Source organism: Festucalex cinctus, chromosome 11 (genome assembly GCF_051991245.1).
Source record: "Festucalex cinctus isolate MCC-2025b chromosome 11, RoL_Fcin_1.0, whole genome shotgun sequence".
Taxonomy (NCBI): Eukaryota; Metazoa; Chordata; class Actinopteri; order Syngnathiformes; family Syngnathidae; genus Festucalex; species Festucalex cinctus.
The window spans coordinates 23,633,970-23,648,714 of record NC_135421.1 but is presented as its reverse complement, the minus strand read 5'-3'; the positions used below and the strand labels follow the sequence as shown (position 1 = coordinate 23,648,714).

Below are 14,745 nucleotides of genomic sequence, written 5' to 3'. Positions count from 1 at the left end.
TCGGCTCTTCGTCACTTTTGGGGCTCCGAATTAGAGTGATCATAACTCAGAAAAGTACATTTAAAGCTCGAAAAATTAAATGTACACAAAAAGTACATTTAAATCTCTGAAAATTAAACAAGAGTATAAAATTCATTGATTATACCTTTTATTATGTTTACATCTTTATATTAAGCACGGTTAGCTCATTTTTACACTTGTATGACAGGTAAGAATGTTTCTTACAAATTGCTTGCAAATGTTAAAGAGGGAAAAAAAGTTGAAGGTAAACATTAAAGATGGCAATTGTTCATTGAAGTTTTTCACTTTTATTGTTTTATAATTAAGGCACAGATGTGTTTTGTTTATACACATATTTACTGCGATTATGACATTATTTTTTGAGAATTTGGGTTTTCCGAGACTCCGTATATATTTTATAAGGTTTCCGCCAAGGAACAGAATTCAGAGTACCTCCTGTATTTTTTTTTTCTCCATTATTTGGAATCAGAAAATGTGACCCCACTATATCCTGGAACGTTCTCTTATAGCAGGTTGCGATAACTCCTACTGTTTTACAGAGCACAACGCAACAACACTTAGAACTGATCTTGACATCTTAAATGTGGATCCAAGAATTTGAGAGCCAGACAACAACACATAAAGCGCACAGCAACAGTCACAAAAGCTCCCATAAAAGGAGGTCATTAACAAGTTGACTCATCCAGGTCAGTTTGGGTCTCATATGTTGTGTTGAGCCCGGTTTTACTCCCCCTGCGTTGCGCTTTGATTTTCGACCTCGTCTGACCTGTTTTGATGTGAAGGCCAATGCGCGAGCGCATGTCAAAAGACGGAATTGTAAGAATATTGACAGAAGTGAGAGTTGATGATGAAAAACAAAGGAGTGCCATACAATGAAAGAACACACATACACGCACGGCGCACACACGGTTGTCATTTTGTCAAAATGAGATCTTTTGATCCTGTTTTCCACCTCACCGCTTTTCTGGCCCTCCATCAAATTCATGCAGTCGCTTTCCTGTCCCTCTGCTTCAGATTGAGGTTGATTTTAAAAAAGTATGACGATAATCTGCCCTTATATGTGTGCTATTTCACCATCTTTCACATGGATGACGCTCAAGCATCAACTTACAGTGGCACAATATGAAAAAAATAATAATAAAAATAAAATTGCAGCTAAATAAAGGTTACAAATTCCATGCAAATGTATTGAACTTTAACGTTAGATAAACTAAATGTATGAATCTCTTCCTGTATGGTCAGCTCGGATTGGCCAAGCTGACCTGCAGCCCCGATGAGGCCAAACGTAAATTAAACGACATGGTTAATTTAATGTAAGCAAATCTGCATTTGATTTTATTGACAATGCATTCTTCTTCTCAAACAGAACATTCCCACTTTTGTTTGTTTACAAAGCATCTGCCTCTCTTGTCACTCCAGATTCAGTTCAATTTGGTCTGCTTTATTGGCATGAATGTTAGCTGAACCGTGTCCCCGAAGATGTGGTACACAACGGAATACAAATCATGCAATAATAAATAATAATGGCGACATACCTGCGAGCATCTGTTGCGCTCCACTGACTTTATTTGTCCATTTGTGAGTGATTTCCTACCATTTTAATTACAGTTGTGTGTCTTGATGGTGCAGTGGCTCTAAGTAATTCTGTGCTCTCTCCCAAGGCTGCAGCGGGGCATTAGCCAAGCAGTGCACGTCGGCCTACCCTGAGTGCGCAGTGACGATCTTTGACCTCCCCAAGGTGGTGCAGACATCCAGGGAACATTTTGTCAAGGAGGCTGACCACAAGATAAGCTTCATTGAAGGTAACTTCATTATCACTCCGGCGAAGTACTTCTCGCTGAATGCACACGGCACTACTCGCAGGCACACGCGTCTCCATAACCTGTATTCATTTTGGATTTTTCGCTTCAACGCTCGATCCCTAATCATTTTCCAAACCGTGATATGAAATTGTCCCACCATCTCTTTGAAATGAAGCACATCTCATGCCTTGGGCTTCACTTCATTACCAGAAATATTATGGTAGCAACGTGGATCACAGGGAATATACATACCCCCCCCCCCCCCCCCCCCCCAGCTAATTTGCTTTATGTATAAATGTTAGGGGTGTCAAAATCAGCACGTTAGTTTGGAGTTCATTTTCAGTTCCTTTAACGCCACTAATTTTTTTAACGCGCGATTAATCGATTAATGAGCGCCCGTTACTTGCAAAGCCTGCATTGGGGGAATTCTATGCGCAAACAGCAGACACATCCACGTCCAAATTTGGCAGTAATAAATTTAATAATAATGCATATATTTGTTTAGACTGGGGTCTAAGTTGGATTTTACAATTTTAAAAATGTGCAGAATTTCACAAGTTACTTCATGTTAAAAGAAATGAAAAATGCAGAGTTGTCACCAATGTCTTATAAATGCAATTATGCCGTCTAGTGGCAGAAAAATGACCAACACAATATCACACATTTTTTTACAGTACATCTTTTCAATTTTAACTCAGTTTTATGAATTATGAAAGTACTGCATCATTAATGAAAAGATGCAGCCATATTTCTATTAGTTTAAAGTTTTTTCCTCTTTTATGTTAACAAGAGTATGAAAACTTCGCATTATGCATATAAATCTAGGTTTTGTTTTAGTTAAACGTGTATCCGTTTAGGGGACTTTTTCAAAGACCCCTTGCTAGAGGCGGACCTGTACATCCTCGCCAGAATCCTCCACGACTGGACGGACGAACGTTGTGTCGAACTGCTCAGTAAAGTGCACAGGGCCTGCAAACCAGGTTGGTAAATATCAGCCGATATGATGCCGGAGATTTGTTTGCTGCCTCGACATTAGATTGAAACCAAGCTTGAAACATTTGTCACCTGTGAAATCATTCAGGACCTGTCGGATCTTAGTTGCTAAAACTATTCAGGAGCACATATTTAATAGGATCCCTCGTTAGGAAACATTCCATCCATGGACAGAATGTAGGCCTAATCCACATACAGAAAAACGTTACATCTCATGACATCACAAACCTGCCATCCTTGATTGCTCCTGCAGGAGGCGCTGTATTGGTAGTGGAGGCCTTGCTCTACGAAGACGGCTCCGGCCCGCTCACGGCGCAGCTTTACTCCCTGAACATGCTGGTGCAGACGGAGGGTCGCGAAAGAACAGGGGCCCAGTACAGCGCCCTGCTGGCTGCCGCCGGGTTCACAGACATCCAGTTCCGTCTCACAGGCAAAATCTATGATGCGGTTATGGGCCTTAAAAAAGCATGAGGTAGGGGGTGTGGTGGGGGAAAAAAATACAGTGAAGATTCGATTAAAACATTCATTAAACAAAAACAGTTTTTGATCATGAATATGGAATGCTTTTCTGTTTAACAACTGGTTTCAGTCATTCAACATAATAAATCACAAACTGTCACTGTGTTCATGGATAATCATTCCAAAATTTGTGTTGCTGTTATATAATTTGTTTGTAGTTTGAGGCTAGAATCTGTATGCAGTACAGTACATCGTTCCACTTCATTTTATAAATGTATGGTTCAACCACCAGGAAATGCAAGCCTCCACACATCAGTGACTGATGCCCATCCAAAAATGTGTTGCACTAATCCTTTCCCACACGTTTGAATAATTATAACCACACACAAATCAACAGGAATAAACTGGAGTCAATTTTTTTTTTTCAATCATCTCATTTTTAATTGGACTCAGGAAGTGCAAACACACAATATTTGATGAGAAAGCAAATAATCAAACTCTCCTCTAGTACGCTTGAGAAGTGATGCTGGTCAGGAAGTAAAAGTTTGCACACGTGATGGCCCAACATGAACCATATCTATTTGTGTGTGTGATCAGAAAATGAAGCTTCATGAAGCCTCAAGAGGCATTTGAGGTATTTTTTTTTTTTAACTCTTCTAGATGATGCTCTTGGTTTAAAGATAAAAGCTAGTGCAATGGATATGGGAACCAAGAGTGCCATCTAGAGGAGTCAAAAAATATCGCAACTGCTTCACGAAGCTTCATTCGTCCACCACTGATGATGCGTTGCTTGTTCCATGTCAACCAATCATCTCCCTCCCTGGCCTTGCGTTCTACCCAGCTGTGTCTATTCTGTGTTATGAGAGTATTTAGTTCACCTCTTACTCACGCCCGAGGAACCTCTAATGTACTTGAGTGTTTTTCCCCCCCCTCCTTTTAATTAATGTCACTTGTTCTTGCATTTCCGTTGGGATTTTGAGGTGTAAAATAATTGCTACTACAGCGCCTGCATACCTGGTTTATTACGCTCTCTCTAATTTGGTTCCCCATATGTGACCACACACCAAGAATACAAATATAGTTAATACTGTCGCCAACGTTCTAGACCCTATCTAGGCCACGGTACACGCATTAGTTTAAGCAACTTTCAGAAGAGAGAAAGCTAAATCGTTGAATGATTGACTATTGAGTTACTGGTAACTATAAAATTCAATTGGCTCTTCTGCAGTCGTATACATTTTTCCCCCCACTAAGTTGATGAACTCGCTTGGATGTCAGGTTTTATCTCTCAATCCTAAAATCCTGTCTGAACCTCTTATACCAATCTCAGATTATAGATGAGGCAATTTCTGGAATCGTTTGGCTCATTTTTGGTTTCAGCCGCACAACAGAAAGGGAGGCTAATCAGCATATCGACAATGAAACTTGGACATTGTGACATGAAGTTGGATCATCCATAAGTGATGAGTTGTTTTAATGTGACAGTCTGCGGGGTGGTTGGCTTCGCTGTCTGGGTTTTCAATCGTCCAGATCCAGAGAAGAATTCCTAATAAGTTATAAATATTTCACAGTAACACTGAGTGCTACGGTTGTTCATGCAATTTAATCTTGCTAACACTTTCTTTGTATTCTTGAAGTACAATTCGTTAAAACTGATCAAAAGAGATTGCAATAACAGACTTTTTTTTTTTTCTTTTTTCGTTCCTGTCTTCCTTTGATCAAAAACTTTGTGTTGCGTGATTCACTCATTTTAGCTGATGTTCAGCTCAAGGTCAGGGTTCGAGTAACCTAACTTTTTTTTTTTTTTTTTTAGGTCTAATGATTGTTTGATTTTTATTTCAGTGGCACACCTACTCAGGGTTTCACAGTTGGGGAACCATGAGACACACCACAGTTGTCAAACATAATACGAGATGATGAAATTAGCATCCCGGCTTGAGGAAGTACAGACAGTACCTGCAAATAATATGCCATATTGATAGCGGCTGTTTCTGACTGACTGAATAATGATGGCTGCAATAATAATAATAATAAAAAAAAAATAGCGATTTGATTGACAGATTCCCATTTCCATAAAGTAGTAAGAGGAATAGAACAGGGGAAACGTGACAACACAGATTGCATTGCAGGTTTGAGAGAGAGAGAGAGAGAGAGAGAGAGAGAGAGAGAGAGAGAGAGATTGTGAGAAAGAGATTGTGAGAGAGACCTTGGCCCAACACATGTCAAATTTCACATGTATGTGTTTTTTATTTACATAGCAACATATCATGCGTTGCTAGAAAGTGGTGGCCCTTCTTTGGCCAGTACCTATTTTGTCACTTTACTAACATTTTGGGCCAAAATGAAGAAAATCCATTTGACTTTAACAACACACATAGCATGATCAGTTGTACAGCAGAATGTCATATATATTTACATTTGCTCAACATGTACTAGTACCAAAACCGTTTTTTTGTTTTTGTTTTTTTTTCTTAACCAAGAGAAACAGATCTGACAGAATGATTTCAACGTAGTGACACCCAGTCCCTCCACCAAAGTGAACAGAATTACCTCTGTGTCACAGGAGAAGCGTGACATTTTGTCATGTGCAGTAAAAACATCAACTATCCTGCAATACAATTAAATATCCTATTAATGTATTCAGGCATGAAAAGGGATATCAAATGTGAGAATGTTTGACTTAAATTGATTAGAATCAACCTTCAGAGTTCATTGTTGAGAAGGATCTTTGCTCTGTATTCAGTCGACTGCAAATTTTGCCTCTCATTCCCTTTCTCACGATAATTATGAATTAATCAGACCTCCAAGCGCCGCAAATGAGAATGATGTCAAATCCGCGAGGGCAGCTTTACAAAGAGTCAACGTAATGAGCGAGGATGAAGTTCTGAGGCTGGCGACTCTTTGACCTGTGTAGAGACTCACTGATAGAACAAATTGACACTAATGGCTGCATATGCATGTCTTACATTAAACTTGGATTTAATTTTATTCTATTTTTAGGGTCTTTGTGGAACCTTTCCCGAGATTTATAGAAGTTGTTTCAAATCTGATCTTGAAGTAATCCCCATCTGAATTTTTTAACTTAATACCTTATCATGTCTAAGTATTCATTCACATTGAAAGCAGATTAAAAAATGTAAGACTTTCACTCCAAAAAGTTGACATCCTCAAACTGACAGCTTCCTTGCTTTGGTTGTAAAAAGAATCGTTTTATGCAGTAAGTCAACATCCATTTTATATATAGTGCTTGTTATTAGGGTGATGAGCTGAAGCCAATCACACTAACTTAGGGCTCGGCGATATATCGTTGCATCGGTATCTAGATATGAACATTCAAGATGTCAAAAATTATATCTGTCAACTAGAAACTCAAGCACTTAATTCCTTAATTCATCTCAGTTTTAGCTTAGCAATTAGCATGGCTTCTCCTTCTATTTACGTCTCATCATGCGTTTGTGAAAACAATACTTATCAAAAGTGCATCATATTTGCTGCTAGGGAGGTGGAGATTACTGACTTAGGAGCATTCTCAGTAATGCATTAAACCACATTAGCTAGCCAGCTGAGCAGAACTTTGTTGCTAGCTAGCTAGCTAGCTAGCTAGTGTGGCGTTAGTAGCAATGAGCTTGCATACATAGTACCCAAACTGCGGAAAACAGTGAGGATGGGCGCACTGTTGTTTTTAACAGTACTATGTTGATTTCATTTGTATTTATTTATGAAATTGGCATCCAGCACAGTCTGCGGATCGGAAAAATATCAAATCTTTCATTCTCAGTATTGCTGTTCAATGTGTTTAAATGCAAAATGTGAATTTCGACTCACAAATTGCGTTGCGAGCCCTAGAAAGCCCGTCTTGCTATTATTTTCATTGCCGTGACTCGTGAGATGAGAGAGCAGCCCTTCAAGTACTGACCCACTGCTTTTGTGCCACTTTCGTCAATGATTTAGATCCAGGTCCATGTCTTCTCCTTCACTGGAGATGAGATGAAGACGCGTACATTCCCCCCCCCTCCGCCCTACATCGCTTCCATTTACGTCGTCATCTCATGAAGCTATTATTGCTGCAGCCTCAGGTTGAAACCGGGCAGGTTTCATGGTTGCTTGTGTAAAGCTAGCACTATATAAAAATAGGGAAGTGTGACAGAGAGAGGGGATGCATATACTGTAGGTGAGCTGAGGACGTCTAGACTCCTTCATTCTCCCTGAAGTGAACCCAGAGAAACATACAATCCCAAAATAACTGATGGCTCGGGGTCAGCTCAAGCGGGCGACCCCTGATGCATTTTTAAGCCATTTCGCCTGTTTTTTTTTTTTTCTGTCTGGATGCGACGCGGAGAGGAATTCGTAAATGTATTATTAAATGGAAAACCATCTTGTGTAATTGGTACGCCTCCACATGGTTATTTATCCTACATGCATGTATCCTCCAGGAAGAAGATGAAAAGTTGAGAACAACAAGTCTCATGAGTATTATGACACACTAACACATACGCTGACTTGAGGCCATGTGCGTAACAGTGTGTATTTTGTGTGAGTGAAAGTACTGAAAATGCAGTCACCTGTCTGCATTCACTTGAGTATGTGTGAGAGTACAACACTCTTTGGGGACACGCTAAATCTGTTCCGGAAGTCACGCACCCTCACACCCTCCAGCTTCAGGATGCCACTTTAAGATAACAACTTTGAGCCATTTCAGGGAACATTCTCTGTTTGTGGGAGTGTGTGTGCGCGTGTTGTCACACTTATTAAAGCTCTCAGGTCTTTGGAATGAAAATCTAGCAAATTTACATCACACAAAGTTTTCACTGAAAGTTAGTACCCGTTACTTGGGCCACAATCACTGCAGGCAACATCTTGACCAAAAGTTCAGTAAGCTTGGTGTACTGAAATTCTGGTCAAATTCTCAAATTTAGACATCTCTATCTAGTCATCTATTTAGATATATTATACAGATGCTGATGTGGTAATCAAATCCATTTTAAATAACACCATCACATCATAAAATAATGTACAAACATACTATAGCAAACACAGTTACCTTTAGCTTCTAATACATCGTCTCCGAACAACTACAACACTTTTCACTACAACGTAGCATTTCACAATCAATATTTATCAATATAAAAACATTAAATAAAATATGTTGAACTCACCAGAGATGCAGATGTAGACTTTGTTTGCGCATGCCTCTGTGTGTAAGCTAGCTGTAGCGCTCTGACATGCTACTTTGAAAGTGCCCTCCAAGAAACTTTCTAGGTTTGAAACAAGCCAGCCAGCAATGTTGTTGACCTAGCATCACAGCATCCAGTTTTTATTGAAAAGGATTTTTTTAATACGATACGCTTTGTCACTTTTTAATGTAATGCGATAAAAGCAACATCTCCTGGTGCTGTGTTAGCTAGTTGACACTTTGGTTTAATTAAAGGGATACTTGACTCATTGAGATATTTTCAGCAGTAAAAATTTAATTTAATTAATTTTAATTTTGTACAGAATTAATATGATAACTTCATTATTTTTCATGAACAATTAATACCTTTAAATGCTAATTTTCCCATTTGCTGTCAACTGAAGATGACACCAACTGTGCTGAGGAAATAGGTAACGACCAATCACGGCTCACCCGTTTTCTGTGTTTGGTCAACACACTGAGCCATGATTGCTCGTTAACCGTTTTTAAACATATTAATTGTTCATGAAATAATAAAGTTATCACATTGATTATAGACAAAATATTATCTTCTTACTGTTGAAAATGGCTCAATGAGTCAAGGAAAGACTGCTGTGTGGAGCCCAGCATCATGTGGAGGTTTTCTGGGCAAAATATCACACAACAGTTCCTCCGTCACGTTGACGGATAGCCCACAAGCCTTGCCAATATTGTTTAAAAGCTACTTGCGATCATTGAATATAAAACATCTTCATTAGAGCACAGGAGGACCCGCTGCGGTGTGACGGTGAGGTTGCTCTGTGTCTTTTTATTGAAACAGTGGCTGACATGACCTCACGCAAACACACACAAACACACCCCACAAAACTCAATAAAAGTGTCTCTTGGCTGTAAGCCGCGCTTTGTCACTTTCAGACACTTCCATAATTCATGGCCTTGTGACAGCAGTATTGAACGGAGGACAATGATGTCTGCCCTGTAGGCTGCACACACACACTGACGCGCACACGTATGTTCGTTGTTGGTGTGCACGAGCTGACACAATACAAAATGTATGTTGCTTGAAGACCTATGGCAATGTTTGGTCAGTTTATGTGTGCGTGGGTCTGTGTAAGAGTGAGTGCAGGATACACTTCACTACTTATTAACAACTTTTTGCCCTTCCTCCTCTCTGTCACTTGCAATCGATTCTGTTTTTGTATCTTTGTCCTGCCCCTTAGCATGGCTAAATACAGTGCCTCTCTCTTTATCACACGCACGCACATACAAAGACACGCGCGCGCACACCAGGGGGGTGTAGCTCTCCGGCAGACATATTTCAGCCAAAATGTTGTCAAGTCTCCACTCACATGCACACTCCCCCCCGAAAAAAAAGGGAGAAAACACGCCGGGTTTGACGTCATGCGCAACTGTTAGGCATGCCCTAGGGAACGAATCCAGCTTCGCTTTATTAAAGTGATTTTTCACAACGTTGATGCTGCTAACGAGTAGCTGTTGAAGGCTCGCACACACCAGCCACACTGAAGGTGACATCTAAATTGTGTTTACCAAAAAGCCCCCCAACATGGCCTTTGAACCAGCAGCGGGCAAATAAAAAGATTGTCTCTTGGCAGTTGTCAATGGAAATCATTCAAAAGATCTCCTTGACACAGTTACAAAATAAGCTAGCAGTAAACAAACATCGCGGTTAGCCTCGCGTAGCTTTAGCTTCGGCCATTTCGAGTCCCTCGAGGCGAATAATGTACTTAGCAAAATAAGCTAGCAGTAAAGGAATATCGCGGTTAGCCTCACGTTGCTATAGGTTCGGCTAGTTCGAGTCCCTCGAGGCGAATAAGGTACTTAGCAAAATAAGCTAGCAGTAAAGGAATATCGCGGTTAGCCTCGCGTTGCTTTAGCTTCGGCTATTTCGAGTCCCTCGAGGCGAATAATGTACTTAGCAAAATAAGCTAGCAGTAAACAAACATCACGGGTAGCCTCGCGTTGCTATAGGTTCGGCTAGTTCGAGTCCCTCGAGGCGAATAAGGTACTCAGCAGGACAGAGACTTTAAGCAGAGCAAAATGAAGCTTCATCTCTATCGCCAAATATTATGCCGAATAGTGAGCACTGAGCAGACAACTAATTTGTGCTATTAGTGGGAACTTTAGCCATCATTAACACAACGCAACATTTGACACAGTGTGACATATGGCAAACACATGGAAATTTTCAATGAGACTGATAACAGCGAACATGCTAATCAGTGCGCCACCATACCGCTCTATCGAATTTATACAGCACTAAAAATTATTCAACTGGACATTATTTACAGTTGCAATGTGAAGAAACTTGATAAATTACATTCCAAAAGTAATGACTGTTTGTAATATTTTCATGAATACTTACGCTGTTTTTGTTGGCGTATTGAAAACCACTGTACTATTTTAACCTTTCCATATGCAGTGGTCCCTCGCTACATCGCAGTTCGCTTATTACGGATTACATCTTTCAACAAAATATCGAATATTTTTTTAATTAAGAAACATGTACCTTGATAAGTTTAAAAAAAAAAAGTATTTCTTCTTTTCTTCTTAGATAATCAGTGTCAGTTAAAAGTGAGGGAACACTGCAATAAAATTTGCAAAATGTAACATCACAGAAGCGCAATGAGTGTATGCTTTGTAGTGAAAACAGCTAACAAAGCGCAATATTATTTTATTCATAATCGCAAGTATATTCCCCATTAAAATACATTTGACTTGTAAAATGTGTAATTTGCCATTTAGTGCATCTCATTTGCAGTGTATTTCTGTACACTGTGGTTACTGCATGACTAACCTTTCCCGCACATTCAGTATCAGCATGAATCCAGCAACCATGTTGGATACACTTGAATTGTTCCACTCATTTACGTAATAATTAGCTCAGGTTTAGTCTACAGTGGCCTGGGGTATATCACTTTTTGTTTCAGATTTGACAGAATTCTTAGCGAATGTTAATGTAGTTGTACCTGTGTGCTTATCATGCATAATCTGTACTCAGTTGCGCATAAACAGCTTTGCGTGAAGGGGTCAACTACAGCACCTTAATGGGGAAATGATTCATCTGCTGCAGGTTATTACTCACAGGAGCATCTGGCCTTTTTTAAAGATCACAGTTTATTTCAGAAAACCGCAGCGGGCGCATTAACATATTTCCCATGATTGTTTTCATTACTGCATAAATGCCAAGGTCACCCCACTGACTGTCCCGCAAGGAATTGTGCAAAGCCCACAAGCTGTTCGGGATGATCAGAAGACGGCCAGGGTTGGGTAATTTAGAAGATATCAGTATTTATTCACAGCAGACATGTTGTCATAGTAAAACAGAAAATTTAAATAGAGAAATTTAACAGGGAGTGGTTCCAGCAACTTTACATTCGGTTGCATTTGTCGTAATTCTAGCTTTGACTCAGTTAAAATATAATGATTATTTTTGTGCTGCATGTATAGCGTGAGTTGGCTGGTCTCCCTGGCAACAGCCTGACCTGTCTCCTTGACTCCACAGGACTGGCAAATGGAGAATTGCCCAACCTTTCGGTCGCACCTTTCATCCCGGCGAGACAGGACGGCTCAACGGTGCTCAAGTGCGAAACTCTTTCACTGAAGAAGTCTCTGAGGCGATGAAAAATAAGTTCACGTACCCGTGAACTCTCAAGAGAACCTGCCTTTCAGCGTTGACAGACACTTTTTTTTTTTCTCTCTCTCTGCATTCCACGGCCAAAGAAAATTTGCCCATTTGGGTGTTTATTTGTCATATGCATAGTAAAAACAAGAGTAGCAAGGAAATTTCTACTTTGCTCGTCTCCCTCCTTTTCAAATAATGATTAAATAATGATAAATTTAAAAAATGAAGAATTTTAAATAATGAAATACTGATAAAAAGGGGGGGCGTAGGCAAAAGAACAATAAAAAAAAAAAGAATGACAAAAAATATGCACATATGCAAAAGATGCAGGCATTCGAGCATTCAAATATTACAGGTTGCAGAGATACGAGTCCTTCCAGTTTCTTTTCTTGCCCTGTTGACGTATCGTCATCACTGTTATTCATTCGTCCTTTATTTCCATTTTCTTTCAGGACAGCTCACTGAAAGAGGATCTGAGGTAAAGACCACTTCCACCTTCACAACCCTTGAATGTTGATCGATTTTGTTACCCAGGCTCACATTGTTCATTCTCAGACCGCCTCATTTTGAGACAAACAGCAAATAGTGTCGGCATGTTTATTTTAAGGAGGCGTCTATTTCAGTTGAGGTTTGTATTTGTACAAACGCTTGCGTCAGCGTGAACAGAGCAGCCAAAGCAGACAGGTGCGGGCGCTCTGGTGATGTTATGAGACGAGATTATGTCTCTGAAGTGGTGAGCAATTCACATGACATGTTTCAGGCTATTTTATAAGGTACTGGTACAAGGCCCAATATACACAGAAAGGTAATTGGGATGATTCTGAGCCTGATTCCACACAACAAAAGTTTCTGAGGGATTATCTTGTATACTTATTTAATACGTGCAGCATATCCTATCCAGCCTTTTCCAGCTGACATGGGGTGAAAGGGGTTGCTTTGATGGCATCTTGGTACGAAAGGAACGATGTGGAAGGAGCTTTATTTAGATGAAAAAAAAAGTGTTTTGTTGCCATCTTATGGCATCTTTGTGCCAGGGAAATATGTTCAAGTGAGTTGAAGATCTTCCTTTAGACAAAATTTGTGCTTTGCTGCTATCTTAATGCCTAGGAACTATGTTGACGTGAGTGTAGGAGTTCCATTTAGACAGAAATAGTGCTTTGTTGACATCTTGTAGTAACCTAGTGCCAATGAACAATGTTGAAGTGAGTTGAGAAGCCTTGTTTTGACAAACGTGCTTTAAGGCCATCTTGGTGTCTACAGGACTGTCTCAGAAAAATGGAATATTGTGATAAAGTCCATTATTTTCTGTAATGCAATTAAATCAGCAAAAATGCAAAACATTGTGGATTCATTACAAATCAACTGAAATATTGCAAGCCTTTTATCGTTTTAATATTGCTGATTATGGCTTTTTTCTTTACTTGGTCTGAGGAAATATTCTAATATTTTGACATAGGATATTTGAGTTTTCTTAAGCTGTAAGCCATAATCAATCAAATAATGGACTTTATCACAATATTCTAATTTTCTGAGACAGTCCTGTATAGGAACTACGTTAACGTGAGTGTAGGAGGTTCATTAAGACAAAAATAGTGCTTTGATGCCATTTCATGGTATTAGTGCCACAGAATGTTTAAATGAGTTAAGGATCTTCATTTGGGAAAAAGCTGTGCTTTAACGCCATCTTGGTGCCGAGATACCATATTGACCTAAGTGTAGGAGCTTCATTTAGACAAAAATAGTGCTTTGTTGCCATTTTGTGGTATCTACGTGCCAAGGAACTACATTAATGTGAGTTGAGGATCTTCATTTTGACAAAAGAAATGGCTTGCCGAAATTTTGTGGCATCTATAAGCAATTATAAACGTTTTTAGGGGGTCAATTGGAATACCAAACTTATTATTGGCACCAATTGTATAAATCGGCTTGCATGAGAAAATGGCGTCCTCCTCAACGTGCTGACAGACGTTTCAGGGTCTGCTGTAACACTCCTTTTTTTTCCCCGTGTCTTTTCCCGTTCCTCGCTCTTATCACTCGCGTTATCCGGTCAAACAGTTACGCTAAACTGCATCGGCCCCTCCCCCACCCTCTAACACTGAAATGACCTTCACCACAGCACCAGAAGATGGAAAAATAGGGAATGGTGTGAAGGGAAAATTGGGTCAAGTTTAAAAAAAAATGTGTGTAAGGGAAAAGAGGTGAATAGGAAAAATACAAAAACAAGATGCCATCAATCTGTCTCACCTTCCCCTTCTGCTCAAGTCAAATTTCGTGATCAAATGGAAGACACGGCATATTCCACTTAGACAAATAATTGAGTGCGCCCTGCGGGGACATTGTCTCACACGGCCAGAATGACAGCAGAACGATTAAGTGAGTCCATCTTTGTTTGACCTTCTCTTTAACCTTGTTTAGCCCTCACTGCACCACAGAGCAAAGGGATGGGTTGGGGGTTTACATCCTCCCAACGCTGCAGGCTTCGCCATCTAAACTCCCTCTTTTCCTCGCTCTGAGTCATTGCAAAGTCATAAATACCAAAGCGGGTAAAGAGAGATTATTTGAAAACTATCTCATACGTTCAGTGGGAAAGCGTGACTGTCAGCTACGGCAAAAAAAAAAAAAAAAAAAGAGCAAGCGAGATACAGAGGAGCACT

At 39.8% G+C, this 14,745-nt stretch overlaps 1 protein-coding gene and 1 long non-coding RNA gene across 2 annotated transcripts in view; one reads left to right on the top strand and one right to left on the bottom strand.

Moving 5' to 3' along the window:
- The window catches only part of asmt (acetylserotonin O-methyltransferase), a 12,154-nt gene extending 8,866 nt beyond the window's left edge, over nt 1-3,288 (top strand). The window contains exons 6-8 of the mRNA XM_077536579.1: nt 1,683-1,823; nt 2,681-2,803; nt 3,070-3,288. Coding sequence (XP_077392705.1) covers nt 1,683-1,823; nt 2,681-2,803; nt 3,070-3,287 — 482 coding nt within the window. The 3' untranslated portion in view covers nt 3,288. The remainder of the gene's footprint in view (nt 1-1,682; nt 1,824-2,680; nt 2,804-3,069) is intronic.
- Nucleotides 1-14,745, bottom strand: part of LOC144030359 (uncharacterized) — a 40,795-nt gene that overhangs the window by 11,552 nt on the left and 14,498 nt on the right. The window contains exon 3 of the long non-coding RNA XR_013287239.1: nt 3,045-3,272. This is a non-coding gene — a long non-coding RNA (uncharacterized LOC144030359). The remainder of the gene's footprint in view (nt 1-3,044; nt 3,273-14,745) is intronic.